Genomic DNA, 27,801 nt, shown 5'->3' with positions numbered 1-27,801 from the left:
CCAAGTTTTATGGCAGTTGGCTACCTCAAAACCACCAAATCAATCAATTAAATAATAGGCATCCGAGAGTTTGTTGGAGCATGCTCACCTAACAAAGATCTCAAGGATGTATGATTGGTCTATGGCAGTTAAGGAAGTGGAGTTTGCGAAAGGTCAATTAGTACACATGTATTTGTGTGTATGTGAAACAGATTGGTAGGCGGTCTTCACATTTGTCAAATACTGTAGTTTTTGTTTTTTTTGCAAAGCACTTAGTGTTATATAAAAGTTATATAAAACAAATTTAGATTTGACTCATCTAAGGCATGCAGCTTCTATTTCTTAAGATCTGATCTTGAAATTTTCAAGTGACACTAACCTGTACAAGCACCGGATGTTCTAGCCAATCTTCAAGTCTCTGCTTGACAGCAATCCTCAACTGTTCCAGGACAGGAAGACAAAGGCGCGCCTCGCTCATATTTGGATGATGATAGAAGTCATAAGGGCCTTCGACGGAGTGAACCAAAAAATCGGATCCTGGCGAGCCTTGCACGGTATTCTGCAGTATCAATGAAAGCAGCAGCTCACTGCCTGTAAGTTGCTGGTTTACTTCTGCATCTGTATAGGAGGAGGGGGGCAGTATTAGCCTATTTCAAACTAAAATAGAACTATATTTGTATTCCAAAGCCAAGTTTGCTTCCAATAGCTTATGACGGACAGTACGAAGGTTTATATACTTTTACATGATGCTAGCGTCTGTACACAAATATTATACAATGCTATAAAGTAGTATTTGCCCCCTTCTTGTTTTGCTTTTTTGTTTTTACATATTAACACTTTTTTTTTTTTTTTTTTTTTAGAAACAAAACAATTTGATAAAGAATGACTCGGGAAATGATTTTAAGGGTGCAATGATATTTTTCACACACAAAGGTTTTTAAGTTTTTTTTATGCGTTTTGAATTACGAGTTTTCTTGCTTATAGGCTAGTTGAAAATAAAATCTGAGACAAGTCGGCAGGGAAATTAGTCAAATTTCCCATCCCTAATACATACACGCACACATGTCACAGTTACCCACACCATGCCCTCCCTCCTGCAACTTGGTGGGTGTGGTGTTTATTAAAGAAAGGGTTAAAGGACACAGAAAGAAAGACACAAAGACCGGAAGGAATAGTGATAAACGTTACAAGCCTACAATGGCTTCCAATAACGTGAGGAGGGGATAATGCTACTAGCTGATCGGTTAGGAAGAGGGAAGAGAGAACAGATTAGGATATGACAGGGCAAACAGCACTGACATGCAGTGGGAACCGTAGCTTTATGAATCACCAGTGGATGCCTAATTCTATGACTGTACAAGTGTTTGAGAATAAGTGCGAACACTTACCAATCAGATGATAGAACTGCGCCATCATGGGAGCAGCAATTTGGAAAGAGGAAATCAGGGCCTTAATATAGTTATTGCTTCGACAGTTGGATGATCTGTTCTGGTACCACAATGACTGGGCATAATTTAGACATAGGTCTTGATGTATTTGGGTGACCGTGTTCATTGCAGTAGTTGAGAGAAAACAGCTTTCATCAAGGACCTCTTTGGCATCGTCTTCCTTTACTTCGGCATCTGTGGGGTTCTCCAGGCTTGGCAGAGACATGTCTACAAAGTCCTGGGTGGAGGAATAAAATGTCAGGTCTTAGAATTGTGGGGAAAAAAATAAAATAATTTACTACAACAACAGTCGGAACTGTGATCCTCTACAGTAGGTGTCTTTTGTTCTTCAGGACAGAGGGAGGTGCATGTTTTGTAAGAAGACGACACAACAAGACAAAACATCAAACAATAATAGGACTAATAAATAAAATGGGCCTCGGTGGGAGTAAAAAAAGGCCACCTCTCAAGGGCCGACCCTAAGCGACTATTGGATCAGAGCGTATACAGTTGCCACGTTTACATGGAGCCAAATATTCCAATTACAATCGGAATATTTGTTCAAACCGAATAAATGTGTTCCATACTGACCCGGCGGCATGGGCGGGCATTAGGGGGCCGTGCCCGCCCTGAGGGATGGCTGTGCCCGCCCTAGCTCGATTAAACTGTACGGTGTAATTTTAAAAAAAAAATTTTTTTTTAATCTTTCACAAAAACACACACACACACGGGGAGAATGAACCCTATATTCCAGTGTTTTTCAATCGATTGTGCCGCCCTGCGAGAAATTATCCAATGTCGCTTTTTTAAGGAAGGAAGGAATGTGGAAAAAGTTCTCGGTTGTGTGCAGATGAGTCGTGTTGCGTTCAAGAACTGCTCGGATTTCTAGCCGTCAGCCACCTTGCTCTCCGTAACAATGTGGAGCCCAGCACTTCTACTGTTCATTATTTGACTCGTCAAGTGTCAATATATACAAAAGTGTCCTTTCCATTTTATCCATATGTGACGACCGTTAATCCTCCCTCTTTGTTTTATTCCAACACATTATCGAAGACAGCTAGGTGGGAGATACCTAGAAATCCGAGCAGTTCTTGAACGCGACACGAGCGGCTATCTAGCGCCATGACGCCATACAAGCTTAAACTCATCTCCAAATGAACCCCCGACGCTTCAGAACAAGTCGATGGATTATTTTGTACGCCTTCGTGAAAACACAGAGAAATGGGCAACTTTTTTGAGGAAAACTACAAAGGTAAATAAAAACGCCCTGAAAGCCAGTTACTTTGTTGCTAAATCCCAAAAGTCCCAAACTGTGGCAGAGACGTTAATACTACCTGTCTGCAAAGACATTGTCAGCGAGACGACCAGCCCTGATGTGCTTAAATGCATTGCTCAAGTCCCCTGTCTGATAGTTTTTCAAGCCTAATTGCTAAACGTTTCACACTGAGTAAGTATAAATACTGAGAAATTATTTTATAATTAAATATACTATACAGAAAGTAATTTTGGAACATTTTGGTGTGGTGTGCCGCGAGATTTTTTCCAACGTAAAAACGTCCCGTGACTCAGAAAAGGTTGAAAAACACTGCTCTAGTCATCCTATCTTGATCTGTCGTCACAATCACAGCAGCGAATGTAGGCAATTTCTAGCCAATCACAGATAAGGGGGGCGGGCTGAGTAGCCGGTGCTGTGCCGAAAAATAGCCGCCCCGCGTGAAATGTCCCCCTCCGACGGGAACGCTTATTTATAACGCTTTATTGAGCGTTTATTTGATTTATTTGTTTATTTATTTTATTGTTGAGCGCCCACACGTCACTCGTACAGCTTTTTCTTACCAATCGATGGACATGGAAACGATTTTCTTATACCGTGAATATATGTATTATTTTACTCTGCTTGAACTAAATGTCATAACTGTGTGATTGTCATTGAGATATGGTCGTGAAAACCTGTAGACTAATACATTTCTGTTCAAAGATGGTTATGTGGCCCAGTCCACGATTTGTTAGTAAAATAAAGTACTAGTATTTTGTCTAATTTATTTATTTAAAAGTGATTTTACAGTCGTATATCCATTACTGTAACGAGTCCATGAAAACATTTGATGTTTTCACCTCAATAAAGCGTTATAAATAAGCGTTCCCGTCAGGGGGGACATTTCACGCGGGGCAGCTATTTTTCGGCACAACACCTGCTATTGTGTACTGCGATTGGATAGGGATTGCTCCGGTTACAGAAATGGCGATTGAGCGGCTCCTCCGTTGCTAATTCAAATTGGAATGGACATCCGTGTTTTTTTCTCAAGAAACTAAAGGCGAACTCAAGCCATGACAAAGACGCGGCCGAAAGTCAACATGAAGGGATAGCGCTGCCACCTCCTGCAGTTTCACTGACTGACACTATCATCAGAAAATATAACGGGTAAAAACGCCACTGTTACGGCTAAATTTACATTGAAGATGTGTGCCCCCCCCCAAAAAATTTAATGCCCCCCCTGTAATTTCTTTCTGCAGCCGGGTCTGGTTCCATATAAACACCTCATTCGGAATGAACAGGCCCAAACCGAATGGAATTTCATTCCGATTCACAGGGGTGGAATATTCCTTTTCCCAAACCGATTAGAAGTAAAATTATATCATGTAAACAGGGAAGCGGAATGGTGTCTGGTTGCGTTCTTTATGCACATGCTCCGTACTGACGTGGTGACGTCACTTGGTGACGTAAGTAACGTCACTTGCAACATGGCTTCCAAGCACACGCACAGCGCACCCACACAACTTTTTAAATGAACGGCGTATCATTCTGAAGTTTTGTTTCCACTCGAAAAGTTAAAACAGCAGCTGATCTGACGATCGATCTCCATGTTTTGCAACTTGACGCTTTGTTTTGATTAATCTGCGCATGTCAGACAGCAGTTGTCAAACATCCTTTCGGAATAAAGGCAGACACATGTAAACGCTGGATCGGAATAGATGAAGTGACATGTAAACAGCTGATGTGAAATTTCCATTCGGAATGATTTGAATCGGTATGAATAAAAGTCAGCATGTAAACGTGGCTAATGGTACCTCAAAGTACAAACTGAATTTGTTCCAGAGTGGCTTTCATATGATTAATTTTTTCGTAGAGTGAATCCCATTTTTTATGTAAATGTAAACCCTATTCAATTCAAATTTTACAAAAAACTTAACATTAAATTTGCTGTCATGTCTTCTGGTTGCCAGTCTTCATTATAGTAATGTTTTGTTGCCTTTTTTTACGTTCAGTACGTATGTTACATTATACCACAGATTTTATTTATTTATTTTATGGCTGCGCCACGTTTTAAAACCTCGTAGATAACCACAGCACCAAAACATGGAAATCAAGCAAATCAGTGCAGCTCAGTGGCTCCGCCCAGGGGATACAATTTTTGACGGGGATAACTACATTGGCACAACACCGGCGAGCGTAACATATTCAATGGATGACGATCTTGGCGAAAAGTATAGCTGTCCTAAGCAGCCTGATTTAGAATTCCCCTCAAGAATGATGGGAAACAAAGAAACGCTCATTTTCAACTTAATATCATAGGTATTTTTGTAAGCTAATTTTATTGCTAACACTTTCGGGGTCATCGACATGTGCTCCCCCTGCCACAAAAGTCAAACTCCACCTATGACTGTTTGTTCAATGTTTTGGTTGCTCTTTTACATCACAGTACACTTTTGTACTGATTAATGAAACACGCCCTAATAATTTTACTTTCATACCTTGTCAAACTGAGGAAACTGTCGTCTAAAGTCCTTCTCCTCTTGCTCTATCTCTGTGAGTCCAGTACCATGCAGTTGACTCCTGTTGCGATACAGACACGCCTCCTGCTGTTCTCGTTCCGTCTTCTTTTTCTCCATATCGTCCCAATAATTTACCAGAGCCTAGAGGGCGTCATAGCATAGATGGCACATTAAGGGCATAACTAAATGATTATTTTAGTGATTTGAGGAAAAAGATGTAGATTTCCCAAACAATTCAATAGTTCTGACCTGACAAATGTGCCAAAAGATGTGTCGCGTTTCATCACTGAACTGTCCCGTGCTAAATGTGTGGCACTGCACAAATAGCAGAGCATTCAGGAGTAATGTAGAGGGCTCCACGTCTATTTGAACGAGATTCTGTTGTGACGATAGCTGTCTGAGGCTATGCAAAATGTCCAGACTGTCTTTGGAGCAGAGGAAGTCAGCCTGGGCTAGGTAGGATTGCTGACTGGGAGATATGGAGGGAAAGGAAAGTAGGCTGGACACTAGTTTGGCAAGTTTGGGCATATTAAATAGTGAGGCGGTCACTTGGGAGGCCACCAGCTTCATGCCATATCGTAGCTGGAGGATTCCCGCTCGCACTGGCCCCACTACATCAGGGTAAAGAGGATAGTCCTCTTGCAGCCTCTGGGTGAAGCACTGCTGAGAATTCTGCCAAAGGATTTCCTCCTTCAGAAGATTCTGGATGGCCGATCTGGATAACGACGAGGAACTCTGCTGCAGAGCACTCTGTAGTCGTGACAGCATGTCTTTCACTGCCGCTGCCTGACCGATGCTGGAGAGGTAGTGCCTGAGGTCCTGGAATAACATCCCGTAGTTGGTCTCTTGGGGGCGAAATGCCTGCTTCCTGGAAAGCTCAGCTATTTGTGTCTTGACCTTCTGCATACGGATCCACAGATACCTGTCAAATAATAAAATAACAATTTTTAAAGTGATTTCACCCCCTCCCCTCTTCAAAATCCAACTCTTTAATCAACAAATTATGACCGTCAAGGCCATGGGTGTCCAGACCCGCCCTCGAGGGCCGCTGTGGGTCCTGGTTATTGTTGCTTCCAATGGAGCACAGACTGTTTAACCAATGAGGCTTCTGCTAAAACAAGCAGCACCTGACCACAATCAACTGATTACCGGTACACTTGTAAGGTCTGATTTATGCTTCTGTGTTATATTGACGGCGGAGCCACGATGTATAGCAGGGTCGAGATGGCTCGCGAGCCAGACCTGGCTCTTTTGACGGCTGCATCTGGCTTTCAGACAAATCTTTATTTGAAAAAAAAAAAAAAAAAAAATTCCTTATACTCCTTTGCACATTGCGCAAAACGGCGACTGTCACTGGCGACTAGAAAGCTGATTCGCAGTAATTTTAGTGGGAAAGTGGCAAACATACATGTCGTTGCGTCTATCAATCAATCGCATAGGCAATGCAGATGAGGCAGAGACACTGTTCAAGTGAGGTTGTCGTATTTTGCTGTCGAAAATAGCGGCTGATGTGCACATGTGTGTGAGATCAGGAAGTAAACTCGTTTTCAGTTTCGTTTTCCGCATTTTCAGCTGATTTTAGAAACTCTTTTGAGAAGATGGCTAAAAGAAAAAAAGACTAGTAGTATCGGACTTTTCAGCAGGAATGGACAGAGGAATTTCCCTTTGTGGAGAGTTATTGATGACTTTTCGGATGAAGACAAGATAATTAAACAGATAAAAGACATGCCTCTGTCGGCAAGAACGGACGGTTCACTATCGTACCATCATGATGTCAAAACAAATTGAGGTAACGCAAGTGAAGGACATAAATGCGGCTCCGTTTTTTTTCTCTAGCTTTGGAGGAGTCAGCAGACGTAAGCAATTTATCCCAATTTAGTGTGATCGCAAGGTTTTGACTGTAAAAGGGACAACAAGAGGGAAGGATTTATTCACATCCTTCACAGAGTTCGCTAAAGAAAAAAATTTACTGATGGAAAAACTTGTTTCTGTGTGCACTGATGGTGCTCCGTGCATGGTGGGGGAAAAACAGGGGATTCATGGCGTTTCTTCGTGAATATGAGAAGACGTATCCTAAGTTTCTCAACATCTGCATGAAGCTTAACCTCACCAAGTATCAATCAGACTACAAAGCCATCAACAAAACCATGCAGCACCAAGTCACATTAATTGTAAGAAATACTCATCATTGATTAGCGACAGCATAACAATGTTATTAAAAAGAATTCAGAGACTTACCGTACTTCAAAAGTGTTGAAATGACATAAAATGCACACTTGTATTTTTAGTTTTAAACATATTGTATGACTTTCATGGAATTACATTTAAAAATATGTGTGTTTATGGCTCTCTCAGCCAAAAAGGTTCCCGACCCCTGACGTAGACCCTACGTCGTCATTGAGCATTCAAAGTTCTAGCATGGAACTCCAGACTCACCGCTGTTCCAGCGATTGTGGTGACCATCCCGCGGATCACATTCTCAGGGAGGAGCAAGCCACAGCAAACAAAAAGCGGAGTGGACCAATCAGCAACGGGCGGACGTGATGTTGGTAAAGTGACAAGAAACTCGCGTGCGAGTTGAGAACGGAGAAGTTCATTCAACATGGCTAGTGCGAGACAGTTGTCAATGACTTGTGTCGATGTGTTTTTGGTCATTGAAAACTGATTTTAACGCGGATTAGAACATGTACTCGGCACTCCCGTTCGCAATCTGTGATAGTGTGAAGACTACTTCCGACGCGCAATAGTAACGTTGCTCGTTAAGAACACGTCACGCAAATAATCGAATCTGATTGCACGGATGATTTTGTTCGGCTCGAGACGCTATTAAAGAGCTGGGTCCCAGACTATTCTCACAGTGTTTGAAAAACAGGGAGAACAGTCTGGCCGTGCCAGGCAATCAAAGTTCTGCGTCAGGGGAATGCGTTGCTCTGTAATTCACCTCCAAGCCACTAGAAGGGTATGGCTTTGTCTTTGTACGGTTTTGGGGACTTGTCATCTTTGAAAGATGAGTCAAAATGCTCAAAATTGGCTGTCACTCCTGTCTTTTTGGAAAATGGAAATAGTTTACCACTGGATGTACAGACCTGATTTGAGGATGCTGGAGACCATCAGTGGTACTATTCTCATCCAACTCTGCTCCAGTCATCAGTTCAGAGGACAGGCTCCGTACTTTCCACTCAGTCTCCAGGAGAGCTAACTAAAAGAGGAAAATGCAAATACAAACGTCAATTTTTCAGTTTCTTCTATTTTAAGTGTGCCTTGAACACTGTTTAAAATCACAATTAGAAGGAAACATTTACTGGTACCTCCTGCTGGGCGTAGTTGAGTTTGTATGCCCTCTTGACAGCTGGATCAAAGATGGTTTGGGGGGCCCATAATTTAATATGGAGCAAGCCCATGTTGACCCAGAAGACACCAGGGCTGGCCACAGAGTTGGTCCCTTGAACTTTGTTTTCAACATATTGCTGAAGGCAGGTAATACAGGCATCCACCACTCCATCAGGGAGCAATTGAGAGGAAATGAAATCGCTGAGAATTCTCTGGATTTCCTTAGCGGCAATCGACGCGTTGCCTTTCTCTTCCAGCTTCTTGCAGCTATTCGTGTAAATGACTTGCAAACCGGGAGGTAAAAGGTGCGTCATGCTCTGTAATTGTCGACGTAGGACGGCCCACTGGAGCCTCAAATCTGTGCCTCTGAAAGGAAATGATGGGCTCAGGGCAACAAAACGTGTAGCTTAGTAGGATGATAACAAAGTCGTGTTACCTACCTTAGGTCTGCCAATACTGGAAAAGCCATGTTGTCCCACAAGATTGCAGACAAATCCTGGAGCTGCTGAATCTGTTCCTTCCACTCCCCCAGTGTCACACGTGAGAAGAGCAACATTTCTGATGGTTCCCACTTTTTTTCAGTCGTACTGCCGTTCAGCACCCCCAGTGTGCAATGTGACCACACGGCTTTATTTAGTAACGCCGGTCCCTAAAGAGGAAATACGTTATTGTGTTGTCTCTTGGTAGACCTTAAATGTGCTATGAAATACTATAATGAATGACTTAAAAATGATAGCAGAGCATATTTTGGACACAAGCCCATCCCAAAAGAAAAAAAACTACAGAAAAGGCTTAATAATTAAATCTCTTGGCGTTACCTACTTAAATAAAAAAAAAAAAAAAAAAAAACAAACAAAGGATGTCACACCCAGAATGAGCTCCAGATGTATGCTACTTGCTAGCATGCTATCCATTGGGTTGCTATTCTTGCTGCCATCTGGCAGTTCTGTTATTCTGTCAACATGTACTAGCTTGCGCAGCTGGGTATGACCAATAATTCAGGTTGTGATGTCACAACCAGAATTGCTGAAAAAAGTGGGGGGTTTCCCAGTGTGAAAGAGTATTTTATTCATGCTTACAAAACACATGCAGTGGGGCAAATAAGTATTTAGTCAACCACTAATTGTGCAAGTTCTCCCACTTGAAAATATTAGAGAGGCCTGTAATTGTCAACATGGGTCAACCTCAACCATGAGAAACAGAATGTGGAAAAAAACCCAGAAAATCACATTGTTTGATTTAGAAAGTACACGCCCAGGCCCGTCTGCAGTTCGCTAGAGAGCATTTGGATGATCCAGAAGAGGACTGAGAGAATGTGTTATGGTCAGATGAAACCAAAATATAAATTTTTGGTAGAAACACTTGCCTGGCACAGCCAGACTATTCTCCCTGTATTTTTCAAACACTGTGAGAAATAGTCTGGGACTCAGCCCATTAACGGTCTCTCGAGCAAGGTACAAAATCAATCGTCCAATCAGATTAGTTTATTTGCGTGACGTGTGCTTAACCCTTTAAGGCCTGGGCCTATTTTGTCTGATTTTGCATGCCTTTGAAGTTGCCTTTATATTTCAAAGACAGAATTGTTTACGATGGCCTGGTTTGGTCCCTTTTTTTGTGACACCTTGAACTTCATGTCCAAACTGTTGTTTCCTTCACTGACCAATTATAAATCATCATTTTGGGCCCAAAAAGACCAAAAATTCCAAAATCGTTTTGTCAAAATTTTTAATATTGATGTCCAATTGACAACCATACATGCGTAACGAACCGTTTTGAAACTTTGTAATATTTATTCAACATGTTATGATGAACATTCAACCAAAAAAATTTAGAATAAATAGTCTTATGTTTGACAATTCAACATAAACAACAGGTATAGCCATAGGCGTTTTTGCCTTTATACATGCTCTAGTCAAAACAGGTTATATACAGCAGACCAAACAGTGAAGATCAGTGAAAAAATATATACCATCTAACACAAAAAGTGTTTAGAGGCCATCTCTTTATGAGTTTAGGTATTGCGGCCCATCACCTGATGAAAACTATGTACACACAATCAAGCTTCTTGAACACACATTTATATACACAAATTGAGAAGACTGATTGTGGGAAAAAATATATATATATATAACATTGGGAAAAAAAGTATTTTCAAAAATATTTACAATAAACAAGTTAAATTATTTTCAGGCATGCCACTCCGAAAAGCAGTTTCGTCCTGGAATTAGACACAGGGCTTCATCACACAGCCCACACTTCCATGGGGTGTCGGTCCTCTTTCCAACCTTCCATTTTCATTTCACTTTACTTTCATTGTCACTATAAATGTACATGAAAAAAAAACTTAGTATTCATGAAAATAATAAAGTATAAAATAAAAATATATACAGCAATAAATAATAATGGTAATCTATATGTATGACAATAGAAAGAATACCATAGCTGAATATGTGCTACATCCCTAATTTTCATATAGAAAGAAGAACACCACAAATTATAAATTCCTGCCTGGGATACACACAGTGCACGTACGACTTTGATCTGATATGTACATTTTATTATTATATACACAAACACACACTTATATTGCATCAAAATTAACTTTGTCTTCCAATATCAAAAGAAACTTTAAAAAGAAACTTTTTCATCATAAAAAAAAAGTGAGTTGGCTTACCTCTGCTCGTCGATGGCGTCACCCACGTGTTCAAATCCGTCACTGTCTTCACTCGAGGACTCTCATGGAGGAATGGGCCAAAATACCAGCAAAAGTGTGTGAGAAGCTTGTGAAGAGTTACAGAAAACGTTTGGCCTCCGTTATTGCCAACAAAGGGTACATAACAAAGTATTGACATGAACTTATGGTATTGACCAAATATTTATTTTCCACCATGATTTGCAAATAAATTCTTTAAAAATCAAACAATGTGATTTTCTGTTTTTTTTTTTCAAGTGGGATAACTTGCACACTTAGTGGTTGACTAAATACTTATTTGCTCCACTGTAACTGCTGTGAAACTAAATGCTTGCATGTGAGACTGTATCCACGTTCGTGCGCTCCAAATATGAGTGCTCCAAATATTCCATTTTACAATGGGTATCTGTTGACTGCCTTATCTGATTTGACTCCCTCTTGTACCAGCTAGAGCTCAAGGTCGTAACTCAGGACGTTTTTCTGTGGAAAATCACCAGAGGTGGGCCGTGATAAGTTTCATTTCTGCTTTCATAGTAAGTATCGTTTCATAGTAAGCGTAGGTAACGACTTGTATTATCTCCTTGTACTTGTACCCTTGATATATATATATATATATATATATACATTAGGGCTGTCAAAATTATCGCGTTAACGGGCGTTAATTAATTTTTTAAATTAATCCCATTAAAATATTTGACGCAATTAACGCACTATGCCCGCTCAGACAGATTTAAATGTCATTACAGTGAAAGGCCAACTTGTTAATTGTTTTTTATGGAGTTTTTCCGCCCTCTGCTGGCGCTTGGGTGTGACTTGCATATGTTATGAGGCGTAATGTCGCCCTCTGCTGGCGATTCAGTGCAGCGGATTATTTGGGTTTCGGCGCGCTTTTCTGACGTGATTATATGTGACGCGAACTCACACTAATAGACAGTGCTATTCAGACCAGCTAACGTCCGCATCCAGTATTCAGTGGCAGTTCTCATAGCCCCATCACACTGTTTGTGTCTAATACATGCATCGCTTGTGAGTTATATTCCTCCTTTGTTTATATTCATGAGCATTAGATAGTTATTGATGATGTGTATTTGAATTTGTTCACATATATGGTGAAATGCAGTTACATTGTTAGATGCTTGTGAGCTAATTGGCTAGTGCTACTGCTCAAATGGACACGTGTGTGTACATTTTATGTTATTTTGTGATTTATGCAAGTTATTGACACATTGCCTTGTTATTTTCAGTTTTACAAAAATACAAGAAACGTGCTCCTGTCAAAAAGAGATAACTTCAGTAAAGCCCATGCAACTTTGCCACACCGTCTGATTTCTTTTTGGAACTTATGTTCGCTATCAGTCAATTTGTGTACTCACACACATTGAGGACAGAATAGGGCTACTAGTTTATTTTTTGATTGAAAATTTTACAAATTTTATTAAAACGAAAACATTAAGAGGCGTTTTAATATAACATTTTATCCATGGATCACTTTAACAGAATGTTAATAATGTTAATGCCATCTTGTTGATTTATTGTTACAATAAACAAATACAGTCCTTATGTACCGTATGTTGAGTGTATATATCCATCTTGTCTTATCTTTCCATTCCAACAATAATTTACAGAAAAATATGGCATATTTTATAGATGGTTTGAATTGCGATTAATTGCGATTAATTACGATTAATTAATTTTTAAGCTGTAATTAACTCGATTAAAAATTTTAATCGTTTGACAGCCCTAATATATATATATATATATATATATATATATATATATATATATATATATATATATATATATATATATATATATATATATATATATCCTGTTTATCTATGAAGTCTTTGAAGCCGGCAATCCTTGGCGGAGTCTGATTCTTTTCTCTTATTAGAGCTATTGACTGCTACTTGTCTTGGGGTTCAAAAGTGAACTTCCCTGACACCCAGATTCTTTGTCTAGGGTGGAATAACTATGAACTGATTTAAAAAAAAAAAAAAAAATTTTTTTTTTTTATTAAAATTTTTGTTTTCTACCTGTAAAGTTAAATTAGTGCAGTCATTTTTTGACATGGTCACCTTTTCTTTAATATGAGTTATATCTACAAAACATATTCATATCCAATACCATATTTTTGGGTTGATCGTGTGGGCCGGAATCAGGATGTTTCTCGGGGTCGAGTGGATTCCATTTCAGCCAACGATCCGGGTCGGATGTTGCGCCGTTTTTCCACAGAGCGGCCAAAGCCTCAGACAGAAGCTCACACCACACAAACTGTAGGTCCTCCGCCAGCTGTGGGTGTAAACATTTTATACTCAAAGATCGTTTACATTTATTTACTCTTTACACTTACTAAATTTGAGCGTATTAAATGTGTCCTTTCATCTCAATTTAAGTCCAATTGTATGCCGAAAGCATTTTTCATGCAACTGACTGATGACGATCTATTTCACACTTCTTTTTTCTTGCAGTATTAAATTAGAATACTACATTTCATTGTCCCCTTTTTCTTTTACCATTTTTGATGCAGCAAGCCTTACTTACCCTTTTACTATTTAACAGGAACCAGAGTGGCCGAAGTTGACTGGCATTCATTGTTGTGCACTCAAGGCAATAGCGAATATGTTGGGTAAGTTCCAGACGCAAGCTGTCCAGTGCTTCTTGGTCACTGTCAATAAAATGGGGAGAAAAAAAAACCTTAGTAATAGTTTTGGTTTTATATAGTTTTAAGTGATGTTTTACCAATGTGAAAAAGATAGTTGCAATAAATCTGTGCTGAGTCTCAGCTGGTTGAGCACAGCCACTTCCTCCATCAGGGGCCACAATTGAGCCCTGTGTCTTAGGTGCTGAAGTTCTTGTCGAGATAGAGGGAATCCTTCTGGTGATTCATCCTCTTCAGACATGCTGTGTGTCTCCAAGAGACCAATGGAAGTCATTTGATGTTGCTGTTGCTTCACAAGTGACAGCAACCTGTCCAGGATAGCTTGTGGGTGGATAGAAATGTGGTTAGTGTTCAGGTCAAGCCTCACTCCAGTCCAATACATTCTGTGTTGTCAGACAAAAATATTGTTGGAAAAAGTTTTGGGCCCAGTAGTGGCGCTTAAGTATAACTAGTATGTTAGGTTCCAGCTCAATCCACAGACGTTATCACATGACTACTCGGGCAACTGGCAAACAAGAAGCGGTAAAAGATGAGCCATCTTAGGCAGTCGTTGCTTGATATTTTGACTGTATTCACATTGTGGCGTGTACAGTTAGTTTGTTTACATTTATAGTCAAAGGGAGTTGTGGTGTTAGGAGTTAGAACTCCTTTACCCAGTGTGCAATGGGATTAACTATAGGGCCAAGGGAAGTTATATACAAGTAAGTGTACTCTAAGCTGTGCGACTGGTAGAGTGAAAACGAAACTGTTTATTAAATGTTTGAGATCAATTTTCACGTCTCGTCTGCTTATTAGAATAATAAAGTAAATAACACAGTAGTTAACTTATTAGATTATAAATACATTGGTGTTTGCAGGAATACATACATATGTACGAACAGGTAGTCCCCGAGTAACGAACGAGTTCTGTTCCTACGCTGGCGACGTAACCCAAATTTCTGCTTAAGTTCCCCAAAATAACTATCCAAACTATCCAGTAGCAAGATCGCGATGTTCCACTTTTTTTTTTTTTTTTTAAATTTTAAATGAAGATTGTTATTTTTCTTTCTCAACAGGCATGTCCCCAATACCGTAACTTAAACAAAATCTTACTAGATTCCCGTGCATCCAGCTGGTTGTTTGCCAGCAGGAGAAGTCCCAGAGCTTCAAGAAGACTTTCTTTAATGTCCACACGAAGTCCAGCAACCTGAAGACAAAGTAGCTCCTGCCTCTGAGAACTGAATGTGAGATCAAATGCAAGCTCTTTCACATCCAGGGCTTTACTCAAAACCCCCAGCTGGGACGCACACTTTGCAACGGTCTCCATCTGGAGAAGATAACAGATGTACATTTTCAAGTTACATTTTCATCTGTTTTACCTAAACATGAGTTGCAATCTACTCCAAAAGTCATTAAAAAAAAAGTGAATGAAGATAGTAAAATGGTGGAACGTAATCATTTCCAACCTTGAAAGGCAGAGATTTTCCCAATACTCTTTGGATGCTTTTTAGAGATGCAGCAACAGAGACTGGAGTAGACAGAATGGTTTGAATGGTTCCTGCAACTGCTTTGAGCTCCTGGTAGCAGCTAGAGAAAATATACAGTCGTTGCAATAAAAATAAGGAAAATTGGACAATTACCACTATATCAGACTTACTCTAATGTGGCATCTGCGTTTCCCAAAAGGAGTAAGGGAAGACGGAGAATGAGGTGCTTCTGTACCCACTGCCAGTGAAGTGACATGACTGAGATTCCATGCGTATCTGCTGGCATCATGTTGCAAACGTTCCAGAAACGATCAAGCCACTGCAGAAGCTCCCGGATCTAAACACAAAAGTACTTGTAAAGTGAGTATGGGGAGGAAGCTAAAATAAAAGCAAAGCTTGTGTAAGTCTGTGCAGCTAAATTTGTATCCGAAGTGCTCAGGTTACGATGTGGTTGACCTACGACGTTTCAACTTTATGACCCTCGTCCGATATTTTAGTCCCTAGTCAACCAATGTTATTGCTTAGTTAGTGCATAGTGCTGGTCTCTGACGGTCAGGACTCCGTACCATTGCCTTTGCTGCCCTCCTTTTTTATATTTTGGCCCCAAAGAAAAAAGCTGGCTCTTCTATGTTCAGGCAAAAGAAAAGCAATTACCATGGAGGTGAAGATTAAAACACTCCCTATCACGTCAGGGGGTACTTTACTGAATTTGATAGGTTGGACTTCACTGAGTCACAATCGGTTGTCCTTTCTGTAAAATAAACCAAAATACAGTTTTAATAATCCCATTTTGCTGTTGGCCAGGAAGCCAGCGTCAGTAACCGGAAGAGATGTCATCAAAGGCAGCTTTTTTTTTTTTTTTTTTTTTTTTTTTTAAATCTATTTAGTTTGATTGCTATGGCGGCCAACATTTTAGCTGTTTAAGAAATTCAATCATTTTTATCGGAAAAATGGTTAATACATGTTGTGTATGGAACGATGGTTACCACTTGTCACTTTTGTGGTGACACAAAACTTACGTTGCCAACAATCGAAGTCCGCGAAACATCTACTGCTCCTTTATTGTATTTTAGTTTTTTAATACTTTTTTTTTCGTCGTAATGTCGACTTTCATGGCAAAATCCGACTTGCGATGAAATTCGCATTACTTCGCCAGCGTAGGAATGAAACTTGTTTGCAATTTGAGGACTCCCTATAGATTGTATTTGTAAATGTATTATGAGAAAGCACTAGTTGACCTCAAACATAACATGGTCTGGGATATAAGCCTGCCCAGTGAGCACAGCCTGTAGCATGAAGGAATCCCACAGGTCAAAGAAGGTTTGGAGGTGTATCAGTACTGGATGAGCCAAGTGACCAATGTCCACTTTCCCTGTGTAGGCAGAAAAATACATGTACTTTCTGATTTTGACACAGTTTATTTTCCTACCAAACTAAATTGGGATGATTTAAGGGATAAAGAATCTGTGCAGACCTTTGTAGAAGTCTTTGGCTATTCTTAGAGCACAATTCTGAACAGACATGTTGACAGCGCGGGTACAGATTACTGCCCTCTCTTCTCTGTCCATCAAGAGAGCAATCCTGTGGAACAAAAAAAAAAAAAAGAAAAAAAAAAAAAAAAAAAAATGGACATGATGAAAGACAAGAAGAAACTGTAAAGATTGAAAACGGTTAAGACCAAAAAAAAAAAAAAAAAAAAAAAAAAAAAAAACCACAATAAGAATTTAATTTAAACATGAAATGTTTCCATCCTCAAAAACATGACACATTTTTGAGTAACAATTGCACCTACTGTGCAATTAGTGACGCCTTTATTGATTTGGCTTCCTGCTTTCCGCTGCAAACATTATTAGACACAGTAAACAGACTGGTCTTTCATCATCTCCCACCGTATTAAAAGTCAAACCCAAATGCCACATACACTTCGTCATATTTCCTCGTCTTAGCACTTTATATCTTTGGTGCGCTTTGCTGTGTGCTCATTTGGTTAAAAAAATACTGCGCAAACTCTGAAAATGAGAGCGCCACTGAACAGATGTGCAAATAGTATGTTCTCCGAGGTCACATACGCCACGCCCGGCATCGCTCTGCTCCCCCCGCTTTTTTAGAGGTACTGCATTAAAGGTTAAGGCCCTTTCACACCCGCGTCAGTTCAGCGCACCCCACTATTTGACAAGTACTGGTTTCGCACATTACTAGGGCTAGGAATACAAATCCACTAATTCAATACAATATCCACAATATACAGTAATATATATAAAAATGTAGAATATATCCACCACAAATATAGACTGAAATTGACTTTTTGAATTCTATTCTATAAATATTCTATATCTATAAATTTTTGATTCAAGATTTAAAGCAACACTTGGTAACTTTTTAGTTTCGGTCAATTTTAGTGACGCCGGTGGACAAAAGTTGTAGTGTTTTGCCTCAAAGAAGACTGCGTTTCCCATGAGAACCAGCGTACACCCGTACAAAGAAAATCATCAATTAATCAAAAATCAATCTCCTCGTCTCCTGCAAATGGATTAAACAACATTTCTGTTTCCAGCAGCTGTGTGAAGGGTGAATAGTAATGTCACGCCAGCGAGGTAAAGCCCGGCCAGTGTTTATTCTGGTAGCCTCCCTTTTTTTCCCCCTCCTCAGACAAATTTTTTTTCTTTTTTGTGCTCTGCCATCTTTGCATAATTCCAGTGAAAGCGTTCGCATCGACTTCAGTCTTTATAATGAATGGGGAAAAGGGGAAGTGACATATGGCATATAGTTTGTTTTTTGTGATGCAGGGTTCCTGCCACCCTCTTCAAAGTTAAATAGTGCCAGTGAAAGCGATACAGACCCGCTCAAGATATAAAAGAGGTGTCATTCAACTAGCTGTCATTCGACATATCACCACAAATGTTACGAAAATATTTTATAAAGGTTGAAAAGTTACCTAGTGTTGCTCTAAACATGACAGGCCACCACATTGCAATTGGAATAAACTGTAAGATGTAAAGTGTAATCATGCATATAATGAGGTAGTGCACATCTACCTGTTGGCAACAGCATTCAGCGCCTCCAGAAACTCATGATATCTTTTCTCATCTTCAAAGTTACACTTGTTGGCTAAAATGTCCATGTACTGCTTATTCCAGCGCATGTCCGTAAGAGTCCTGTACTCATCTGGAAAGATCCACAAAAATGGTGAGAAAGTTAGTAAAAAAAAAAAAAACATATACATATTTGTTTTATAATATTATTTGAATCATAAGATTTGTTCCCTGCCTCCCTAATCTGTTCCATCAATGCCTCAAATCACATAAAAAATGAATAAATCATTCATTTTGGTAAAAACGAAAGCGAGAGCACGCTATAGAATGCGCAGATCATTTTTAACTACTTTGTAGCAGTGTTCTTTTCGTCACCCATAACTATAACCAAAATATGTCAATGAACAATTTTTTTCATGACGACAAGACGATAAGCTAAAAAAACAAGCGTGACTTTGTTGGCATTTTATTCTCGACCTTTGTGCTGCGCACACGTAGATATCCAGGTGCTAAGCATCGCCCTCTGGCGGTCAGGAAGAATGAAATAGAACGTGTTTTAGGAGACGAAAACATGACATGACTAATGCCAGTTTTCGTCTGATGAGACAAGACCAAAATGCGCAATAGTTTCTGTCACATGTTCAAAATGTGTGACACTTAATGTGGAGTTAGTCTGCATCGTAGCAGTGTCTGGTTGTGTCATTCATGTGACGTGCTGCTGCTCTCCAGTCTCCAAGCTTGCACAGATGCACAAGGTAAGATTTGTAGTCTTATCTTGGCCAGAGAAAATATGCAATGTTGCTGTAGCCTTTAAAGGTTTGTGCTGAGTGATCATTACACACTAAATGTAACTCGTAGTGTAGCATAGCGTTTGTGTCGGCATTTAGCTAGTGCTAACAGCAAGCGTCCTCTTAAACTCTCTGACAACTTTTTTTTTACGTCCAGGTGAGTTTAATTGAAAATAATGTATTATTTTACTGCTGAGTTTGAATTATCATCACAAAGATGATGTCCTTGTACACTCCACAATTATGTGCTCGTCTGTCAATGTTAATCCGAAATAGTTGGAAACCCGCATTTATTTATTTATTTATTTTTGGAGTAATTTTTTATTTTGCAGACAAAAATGTTTTGAGTAAACGTCGACTAAAACTAGACTAAATTGGTTTTGTTTTTGTCATCAAAAACGAGACAAAGACAAACACATTTTGAGATGACTAAAATCAGATTTTCCAAAAGACTAAGACGAAAATGAAAAGGGCTGCCAAAAACAACACTGCATCGAAGTTTACCGAAGTTGTCTGGTTGCAGCAGCTCAGCAAGTGATTTGCCCTGAGCAGCAAGAGGACTACTGAAAACAGCCTTGAGCGCTCCGTTTCCTGCTTCCAACCGAACCAAAGCCAGATCTGTAAAACCAGAAAACCATGTCGATGATCAGGTTGATTTTGTAACAATGCAATGGAGAAACTAGAATGCAAATACAAGTTACAACTGCAAGAAAAGCAGCAGTAAAGTACAAATAGAAATGATTTATTTATTGACTATCACAAACACTGTATATGTAACAGCAGTTTTAATTTTGCGATCTTTATATTAGTGTTAGCGGCTCATAAATATGAACAAACCAGGGGCGTATATGTAGCTCTTTCCCAGATGTGCAAGCCAGCGACCGCGCAGGATCCAATCTCCGTGAGAGGCAGTTTCTGTGACAAGTCTGACTGCCGTTGGTATCAGCTGCAGTACGTCTCCTTGCTCCAGATTTTCCTCTCCTTCAAACACCAGGCCGTCATGTAAGCCGCTGCTCTGAAGTGCCCTATGCAGGTCACTTAGACTCAGTGGGCGCTTCCTTTAAAAGATAACTTGTATTACTCATACATTGAGGATGAACGACAATTAAAAACTACATTTATCTATACAGATAGACACACAGTACAACCTGAAAAGGTTGATGATTTTTCTGAAATTTAACTTAAAAGGTGAATTTAACAAAACATTTTGATGTTTTCATGCCTCCGGTGCAATCGATTAGCCCCATGCAACTATACCGTAACCAAGCACGAGTACAAGCAAGATTAGGCGGGTGAACAAGATACTGACCAATAAAAAGCACCACACTCTTGTACAGTAGGTGGCGGTATAATAGCGGACTGCAAGCAACTAAGTTTTGAAGTTTTTGAGCTTGTTAATCTTTACAGTCCAGTCCATTTTATTGCTTGTTTTTTTCATTCTGCACAGTTTTAAATAACAGTCAGTGAATTTTTGGATGGATGGATGGATGGTATACACATAAATACATACAGTATATTACAGTTTTGCATCGGGAGAAAATACTTTCTTGTTACTTATAAAGTAAATTTCAAAGCAATTACTTTTGTACTTTTACTAGTATTTAACATCATTTTACTAGTACTAGAGTATTTTTTTTCTTTGATACTTCTACTTTTATTTTTCTGCACCTTTATCTGTACTTTAATTTAAAAAAAAACAAAAAAAAAAGTGAGTACTTCATCCACCACTGCATGAGGTTCTTTGCTCTTCTTTCAATGAGGAAATGAAGTGTATTTGCGACCAATCTTCAGAAATGGACCTGTCTTTGCCCTCTGACATATTCAAGCAGATAGTTGCTTCCTGGTCACTTCTGCAGCCCAAGCCTTTCTCTTGATTGGCTCACTCAAATGAAGTGGTTGGACAGTTGAGGTTTGCATGAAATCAGTGAATCAGGAAGTACAGACTCGCTTGCAAGGCTAGGTAATACTACTAGAAGCCCGTACTGACTTCCATGTCAACAAAACATCGCTGAGTCCACTTCTACATGTAACCTTAGTGTTATTTTGTGTATTTTCCCCATTTTTTCTACCATCAACCCTTTCAACAATTTGAAGATCTTTTATTATCTCCAGCTTTATGAGTTCGTTTCTAAAGCAGACCAGCAAAGACATGGCGGGCACAAGACTTTTCAGTCTTGTGCCCGACATGTCCTTTTTTTTTTGTCTGTCTGCTTCTACTAACTTTCGAGAATAACGAAAAACGGATAAACTGAAGTCACAAAAATGCACAATAATGAGAGTTTGTTCATGGCATAAATACAGTAGATGCCACTTATTATATATGTGACACTTATTTGATGAAAATCATTTTCGATTCATTTTTTTCTAAAATGATCATTTCATACAGCAACCTTGATAAACTCTCCTGACATCAGAGGTGGGTAGGAACACTTCACACTTAGTCCATTACATTTGCTTGATTAACTTTTGGAGCAAAATGAACTTCTAAGAGTAGTTTTACCACAAAAAAAACATTACTTTTACATGAGTAGATTTGTGAAGAGAAAATGCTTCTCTTAAGTCGCTACTTTGAGGTACACTAGCGTGGTTACCGACTTGATTTTTTTTCTTACTAGTTTAACCAATGAGACGTCACACCAATAATCACATGACACCGTTATAGGAATCAGATGTAACTTTACGGTCACATGACCTCATACAAGCTTCCAGTCGGAAGTCCTATGCTTATGCCAGCATGGGCAATCACGTGACGCCTTTATAACGCCGTAAAAAAGAAACTATTCAACATAGAGCGTTCGTACAAATGACGTTGTGCCGAGATAAAAAAAAAAAAAAATTCTGTCATTGAGGAATAAGCGGCATGGAAAATGAATGAATGAATGAATGTAAGCACTTATTCATTACTTGGGTATTATTTTCACCGAATACTTTTTTACTGGTACTTGAGTCCAATATTGAATGACTACTTTTAGTTTAGTAATATTATTTTGAAGTGATGAGACTCTAAATTGAGTTGCTTTTTTTGGTTACTGTACCCACCTCTGTCTGACACTCTATTGTGTTGCAGCACAAATGTCATCACATGCTAAAAAATATAACTACAATTTACTGGGAAGTGATTCTTACCGTTTGCCTTGAAAACTGAGGCTGTTTAAGCAAAATAATAACACCTGCCCATCTCGAAGGACCGTCGACAAACAGGAATCCTCTGAGCAAAACGGCGCGGAAGGGATTCTGTCAGGCCAAATGCCGGCGCAAAGTAAACCGGTGTCGCAGTTTCGGGTGTTCAGAATAGAAAGGTGTTGATCAATTACTTGCTGGGCGGTCTGGGGAAGGAAAAAAAAAAAAAAACAATACATTGTTCCATAGAGTACATTCTGTGAAGATGAGACACCTGGTTTTAAAAGACCTCTGTCACCGCTTCCTGGTGGTGACAGCTCTGATTTACTGTAGGCAGAAGTGTCCTTAAAGATGCTATGAAATACTATAACAAGTACCTTTCAAATGATAGCACAGCATATTTTGGACAAACAGGAAATGTTTATTTTGCTCTAGCCCTAGGCTGAAGTCATTGAAATACTGAGTATTTGTGTTTTGCACGATTTGAACCCTCCGTGCATGATGAGCAGCTTCTGTGTTTTCACATCTGTGGTCTGAAGTTCCTCCTTTGACCGGCTTATTATCCCAGCAGGGTATCTGATCCCTGGTAGGGTATAGCTGTTAATTGCTCGGATCTTGTTCTTGCCATTTAGCTGATTTTCTTAGGACCTGCCTTAAGGCTGATTTATGCTTTTGCGTTTCGGTGATGGCAGAGCGACGGCGTAGATTAAGGGTGGGTAAACAACTCCTTGAGGGCCGCAGTGGGTCCTGGTCTTTGTTCCAACTGATCCAGTACAGCGCTTTTAACCAATGAGGTTTCAATGGAAATAAGAAGCACCTGACTGCAATCAAATCACTTAAAACACACCAGATTGGTGAAAAGGTGTCCTCTTGATGGGTTGCAGCAAAAACCCGCACCCACAGCGGCCCTTTGTGGAATAGTTTGCCCACCCCCGGCGTAGACCCTACGCCGTCATTGTGCATTCGAAGTCCTGCGTCAAGGGAATGTGTTACTCTGTAATTCACTGCCATGCCACTAGAGGGGTGTGGCTTTGTCTTTGTATGGTTTTGGGGGACTCTGTCAAATTCCTTTAGTTCTCCTCCGGTCATTAACAGCAATGCCAATGGAGATGGAATGTGTGTATTTGCAGCGGCACCTGATCAATATTGAACAACAAATGTTGTTAATACAAATGTTGAAGACGTTTGCAAATGTTTGAAAACGGCAGTGTGAATGTGCTGAACTGGAACAACGTTCTGAGCGGACCAATCACAGTCCTTCGACATTCACGTCACACGCATTGACGTGAAGCATAATAAGGATTTTTGGGAGGTGCACGTCAGGCTACGGCTTTGGAATGGAAATTTGTTTGTTCCACCAGGTGGAAGGGGAATACTTTACCAGATGAGCTATCCAGCCAATATGTATTTCATAAACATATATGCTGTACATATATATGTACATCTCATTCATATGTAGTACCTTTTGGTTGGCAGTGCTGGACTGACTGAGGGAGTACACCTCCTGACACGCATGCTTGAGTGCACTGGGTAAATCCACACCTCTCTGTAGCTGGCAGCATAACAAGATGGCAGCATTGACCATGGAGGCCATCGATGATACGGGGGAATCTAGAGAAAGGAGTAAATTTATCCGTTTTCATTTCATGTAGTTTCCCAGAATATATATTTGCATAATGCAACCTTATTGCTGACCCTCACCCCAGATGGTAGATTTGATGCTTTTGTGTATATCAATGAGTAAATTCCACACACAATCTCCTGTAAGTCCTGCAGTGTGAAGCAATGTTTTCAAATCAAATGTATCCCAGGAGACTCCATCATTTTCTCCAGGGATGTAAACTTCAACCCCTCTGTTCCTCATGGCCCTGGAGAGCTCTCCATGCGCAGGGTCCATGATCAGGAACAACCTACACAGTGCAAAACCATCGTGTTTTCAATAAGATGAAACGTTAAAAAAGATCATTCAAAAAAACAACTCAACAATATTTGAATATTACCTGAAGTTGGGATGAGGTGTAATTGTTGGGGTCTTCCCATCTATGACGCCACGTTCATTAACGGTGAGTGAGCCACCAGGTTCCAGCAGGGCATTAAGGCGATCCAGTACAGAGGCACTGAGTACATCAAACACAATCAGTTCAAAATTCAAATTGCTCAATATTCCAGACTTATTTTTTACTTTAACCTATTTTAGTTTTTCTTGTATTCATTCATTAAGTATGTTGACATAAATTTTGAATTTGAAATCCAACTGCTGGATTGCATCGCCATCGTAGGAACACAAAGTTTTTAAAAATATATTTTTTAAATAATACTTTGTGTCCCCAACAACCACGAAAAACAAGGGCTCACAGTATGTTGTATTGGTCAACCTTTAACAAAATCTTACAGTTAAAAAATTGAGAAGTAATACATTATGTACATTAAATTTTACATATATTTTTCTTCTATCAATTACTGTTGGATTACTATTTTTTGTCCATCAAGGGAGGGATGGCAATGTGCTATAATATGTAAGGGTTACAATCTTCTGATATCCACATTTGCATTTCATATCCAACCACTTGTGTTGGATTCGCATGTTAGAAAGAAGTCTGTTTATCTTTAGGGTTTTTTCTCCATCTTTGTGGTTCACGTCTACCTTTGATAGGATACAGGAAAGGTTAATAAATATATGAAATTATGTGTATTACCTGCAGAAGTTCACATTGTCCAAGAGCAACCAGTCACCTGCCTGCAGAGCTTGGATGAGCATTCCATCTAACCACTCAAAGCCTCCATTAGTCCAGCAGTCCTGCAGCTTGGACATCATTTCCTTCAGTTGCATAAAGTCCATTTCAAGCTTTGACATGTCTAGGAGATAAGCAAAAGTTTAAAAAAGAAAAAAAAAATAGAAGGGGGCAAATATTCTTTTCACAGCACTTTATATATTTTTAAAACATAGTTGACCCACATTTGGGTGAATGCTTGACAGCATTTGACCATTACCTGTCAACACTCTGAGCTTGGTGTTTAGTTTTTGCAAGAGAAGGATGATGACTTCCAGTTTGTTTAGAGCCTCAGAGTTAATTGCTCTTTCAGAGCTCTCCAGCTTCTCTTCCTTTAGCCAGTGGCAAAACAGGGCCCATGTCTGTAAAAGTAACTCTGTGTCTTGAATGCTTACATCTAGCGACATCAAGCCACGCCTTGTTACCACAGCAACCAAGTAGTCAATGCTTTCAAGAACATGTTGCCATGGACGCATGATATCCACCTAACAAAAGAGAAAAGCCACTGATGTTAATTTTGAGACAATGGGGGTAAAGCTACAAAATAAACTTACCTGTTCAAACCCTCCCAGCAACTCTGTAGTGTCCATGGCACTGTTCATGGCCATGATCCTGAGGCGGTTTCCTGTCAAGAAAGCAAGTAGTCGCACCAGGCTCGTCTTTCCACTGCCAGTCGGCCCGACCAGTATGGTCATCCAGTTCATTTCAACACATTTCATAAGAGACTCAAGTGGCCTCAAGGCTTGGTGTGTGATTGAAAGCGGAGGATCACAGCCATCAGGGGTTCCACCGCTACGCCGTAGGACAGAGAACCCCACCTAAATAGGGATATTGGACAAATCAACGAATTATTTCATAGTTGCATGAAAAACTTCTATTATTATTTAAATGTATTGTACCTGCAAGCTGAGTGGAGTAATATGAAATTGTCTAGAACCGGTATACGGTTCCAACTCATCTCCAAAGACCTTCCTGAACACAGTCAGTACCTGTGAATGGGACGATAAGCTTTACCATCCAAGCATATGTGCGGAGGTGAGGCAGACAAAATATTTTACCTGCGATTTATCCGCCTCTGTTCTCATCTTGTCCGCGTACACTAAAGCCACATGCTGACCTGGATTGAAAAATCCCGGCGACTGGTCCGCCTGCATTAGCTGACACCAGCGAAATATGTCACGCAGGTTGAATTCCCAGGGGCTACCTTTTTGACCCCAGCGCCTTTCAACGCTCACCTCCCGGAACAGCTATTAAGGAAAAAGTAAAGTGTGTAGTTTGCTATTTAATGATAGATAACAGTAAATCCAAATAAGGAAAAGACAGAGGGATTCAGAAAGAAACACTAAAAAGGAGGGAATAGGAACATTCATTAGCGAGTAAAACACTATCGGACTACAGGTAGTTTTAGTAGTTTAGCAGGGAATAGAACAGAAACAATCCATCCTGACTCAAATTCCATTATTTAAAAAAAATTAAAAAAAATCATCATCATCATCATAATTCTCCAGATGTTTCAATATATCCAGGGAAGCTGCAAATTAAATAGGGACGCAGATATTAGACAGTAAATTGCCCAGGTCGTACTTAAGTCAAGATTAATATTTTTGCGGCCACGCGCGTAACACAAAGGGGATACTAATGAAATTATATAATAAAATATAATAATAAAAATAAAAACACTGTAGCGATAACTTTCTTTTTCTTTCGGCCAACCATCTTCATTTCCTCTTTAACTACATCCAGAAACCTCCTCTTTGGTCGTCCTCTAGACCTCCACAACTTAGTTTCTCCTCCACCTGTTCCCTGCTCTCACTACAGATATCACAATGTCATCTGCAAACATCATGGTCCATGGAGTCTAACCTCGTCTGTCATTCTGCCCATTACCATAGCAAACAAGAAGGGGCTCAGACCTGATCCCTGATGTAGTCCCACCTCTACTTTGAACTCTTCCGTCACACCAACAGCACACCACACCACTTACAGTCCTAATACATGTCCCTGAACCACTTGAATATACTTTACTGCCATTCCAGACTTCCTCATACAAAACCACAGTTCCTGTCTGGGCACCCGGTCATAAGCCTTCTCCAGATCAACAAAGACACAATGCAGCTCCGTCTGACCTTCTCTGTACTTCTCTATCAACATCCTCAAAGCAAATACCCCATCTCTTGTACTCTTTTTTTTTTTTTTTTTTTTTTTGGGGCATGAAACCATACTGCTGCCCACAAATGTTCACCTCTGCCCTCAGTCTAGCTTCAATTACTCTTTCCCATAGCTTCATTGTGTGGCTCATCAGCTTTATTCCTCTGTAGCTGCCACAACTCTGCAGGTCTCCCTTGTTCTTAAAAATGTGCACCAGCACACCTCTCCATTCCTCAGGCATCTTCTCACCCTCTAAGCTCCTGTTGAACAACTCAGTCAGAAATTCTACCACTACGTCTCCTAGACACTTCAATAGCTCTGCAGGTATATCATCTGGACCTAAAGCCTTTCCACTCTTCATCCTCTTCAATGCCCTTCTCACTTCATCCTTACTAATCTTTGCTACTTCCTAATCCACAACAGTCACCTCTACTGCTTTTAGTTCTCTCATTTTCCTCTTTAAAGTACTCTTTCCAGTCACTAAACACACTACTTGCATCTGTCAACACACTTCCATCCCTCTCCTTTACCACCTTAACCTGCGGCACATCCTTCCGATCTGTCTCTTTGCCTTGACAACCAGTATAGATCTAGCCTGGTACACCAGACTCA

The 27,801-nt window shown here is 39.9% G+C and overlaps 1 protein-coding gene across 2 annotated transcripts in view; it reads right to left on the bottom strand.

The window, feature by feature from the left end:
* mdn1 (midasin AAA ATPase 1) overlaps window positions 1-27,801 on the bottom strand; it is a 218,421-nt gene that overhangs the window by 76,533 nt on the left and 114,087 nt on the right. For both annotated transcript variants that reach the window (XM_057822299.1, XM_057822300.1), the window contains exons 40-66: window positions 26,100-26,288; window positions 25,941-26,030; window positions 25,596-25,859; window positions 25,262-25,526; window positions 24,967-25,126; window positions 24,271-24,387; window positions 23,972-24,180; window positions 23,733-23,881; window positions 22,277-22,476; window positions 19,988-20,208; window positions 19,655-19,768; window positions 18,366-18,495; window positions 16,805-16,911; window positions 16,569-16,702; window positions 15,501-15,667; window positions 15,310-15,430; window positions 14,957-15,170; window positions 13,945-14,185; window positions 13,747-13,870; window positions 13,330-13,494; window positions 8,951-9,159; window positions 8,489-8,876; window positions 8,267-8,379; window positions 5,430-6,102; window positions 5,160-5,321; window positions 1,368-1,644; window positions 359-597 (exon numbers count right to left, since the gene is read on the bottom strand). In XM_057822299.1, the coding sequence (XP_057678282.1) occupies window positions 359-597; window positions 1,368-1,644; window positions 5,160-5,321; window positions 5,430-6,102; window positions 8,267-8,379; window positions 8,489-8,876; window positions 8,951-9,159; window positions 13,330-13,494; window positions 13,747-13,870; window positions 13,945-14,185; window positions 14,957-15,170; window positions 15,310-15,430; window positions 15,501-15,667; window positions 16,569-16,702; window positions 16,805-16,911; window positions 18,366-18,495; window positions 19,655-19,768; window positions 19,988-20,208; window positions 22,277-22,476; window positions 23,733-23,881; window positions 23,972-24,180; window positions 24,271-24,387; window positions 24,967-25,126; window positions 25,262-25,526; window positions 25,596-25,859; window positions 25,941-26,030; window positions 26,100-26,288 (5,442 nt within the window). The remainder of the gene's footprint in view (window positions 1-358; window positions 598-1,367; window positions 1,645-5,159; window positions 5,322-5,429; window positions 6,103-8,266; window positions 8,380-8,488; window positions 8,877-8,950; window positions 9,160-13,329; window positions 13,495-13,746; window positions 13,871-13,944; window positions 14,186-14,956; window positions 15,171-15,309; window positions 15,431-15,500; window positions 15,668-16,568; window positions 16,703-16,804; window positions 16,912-18,365; window positions 18,496-19,654; window positions 19,769-19,987; window positions 20,209-22,276; window positions 22,477-23,732; window positions 23,882-23,971; window positions 24,181-24,270; window positions 24,388-24,966; window positions 25,127-25,261; window positions 25,527-25,595; window positions 25,860-25,940; window positions 26,031-26,099; window positions 26,289-27,801) is intronic.

The sequence above is a fragment of the Corythoichthys intestinalis genome, chromosome 19, assembly GCF_030265065.1.
Source record: "Corythoichthys intestinalis isolate RoL2023-P3 chromosome 19, ASM3026506v1, whole genome shotgun sequence".
NCBI classification, from domain to species: domain Eukaryota; kingdom Metazoa; phylum Chordata; class Actinopteri; order Syngnathiformes; family Syngnathidae; genus Corythoichthys; species Corythoichthys intestinalis.
Note: the sequence above shows the minus strand (reverse complement) of the source record. Positions and strands in the feature narration are given on the sequence as shown.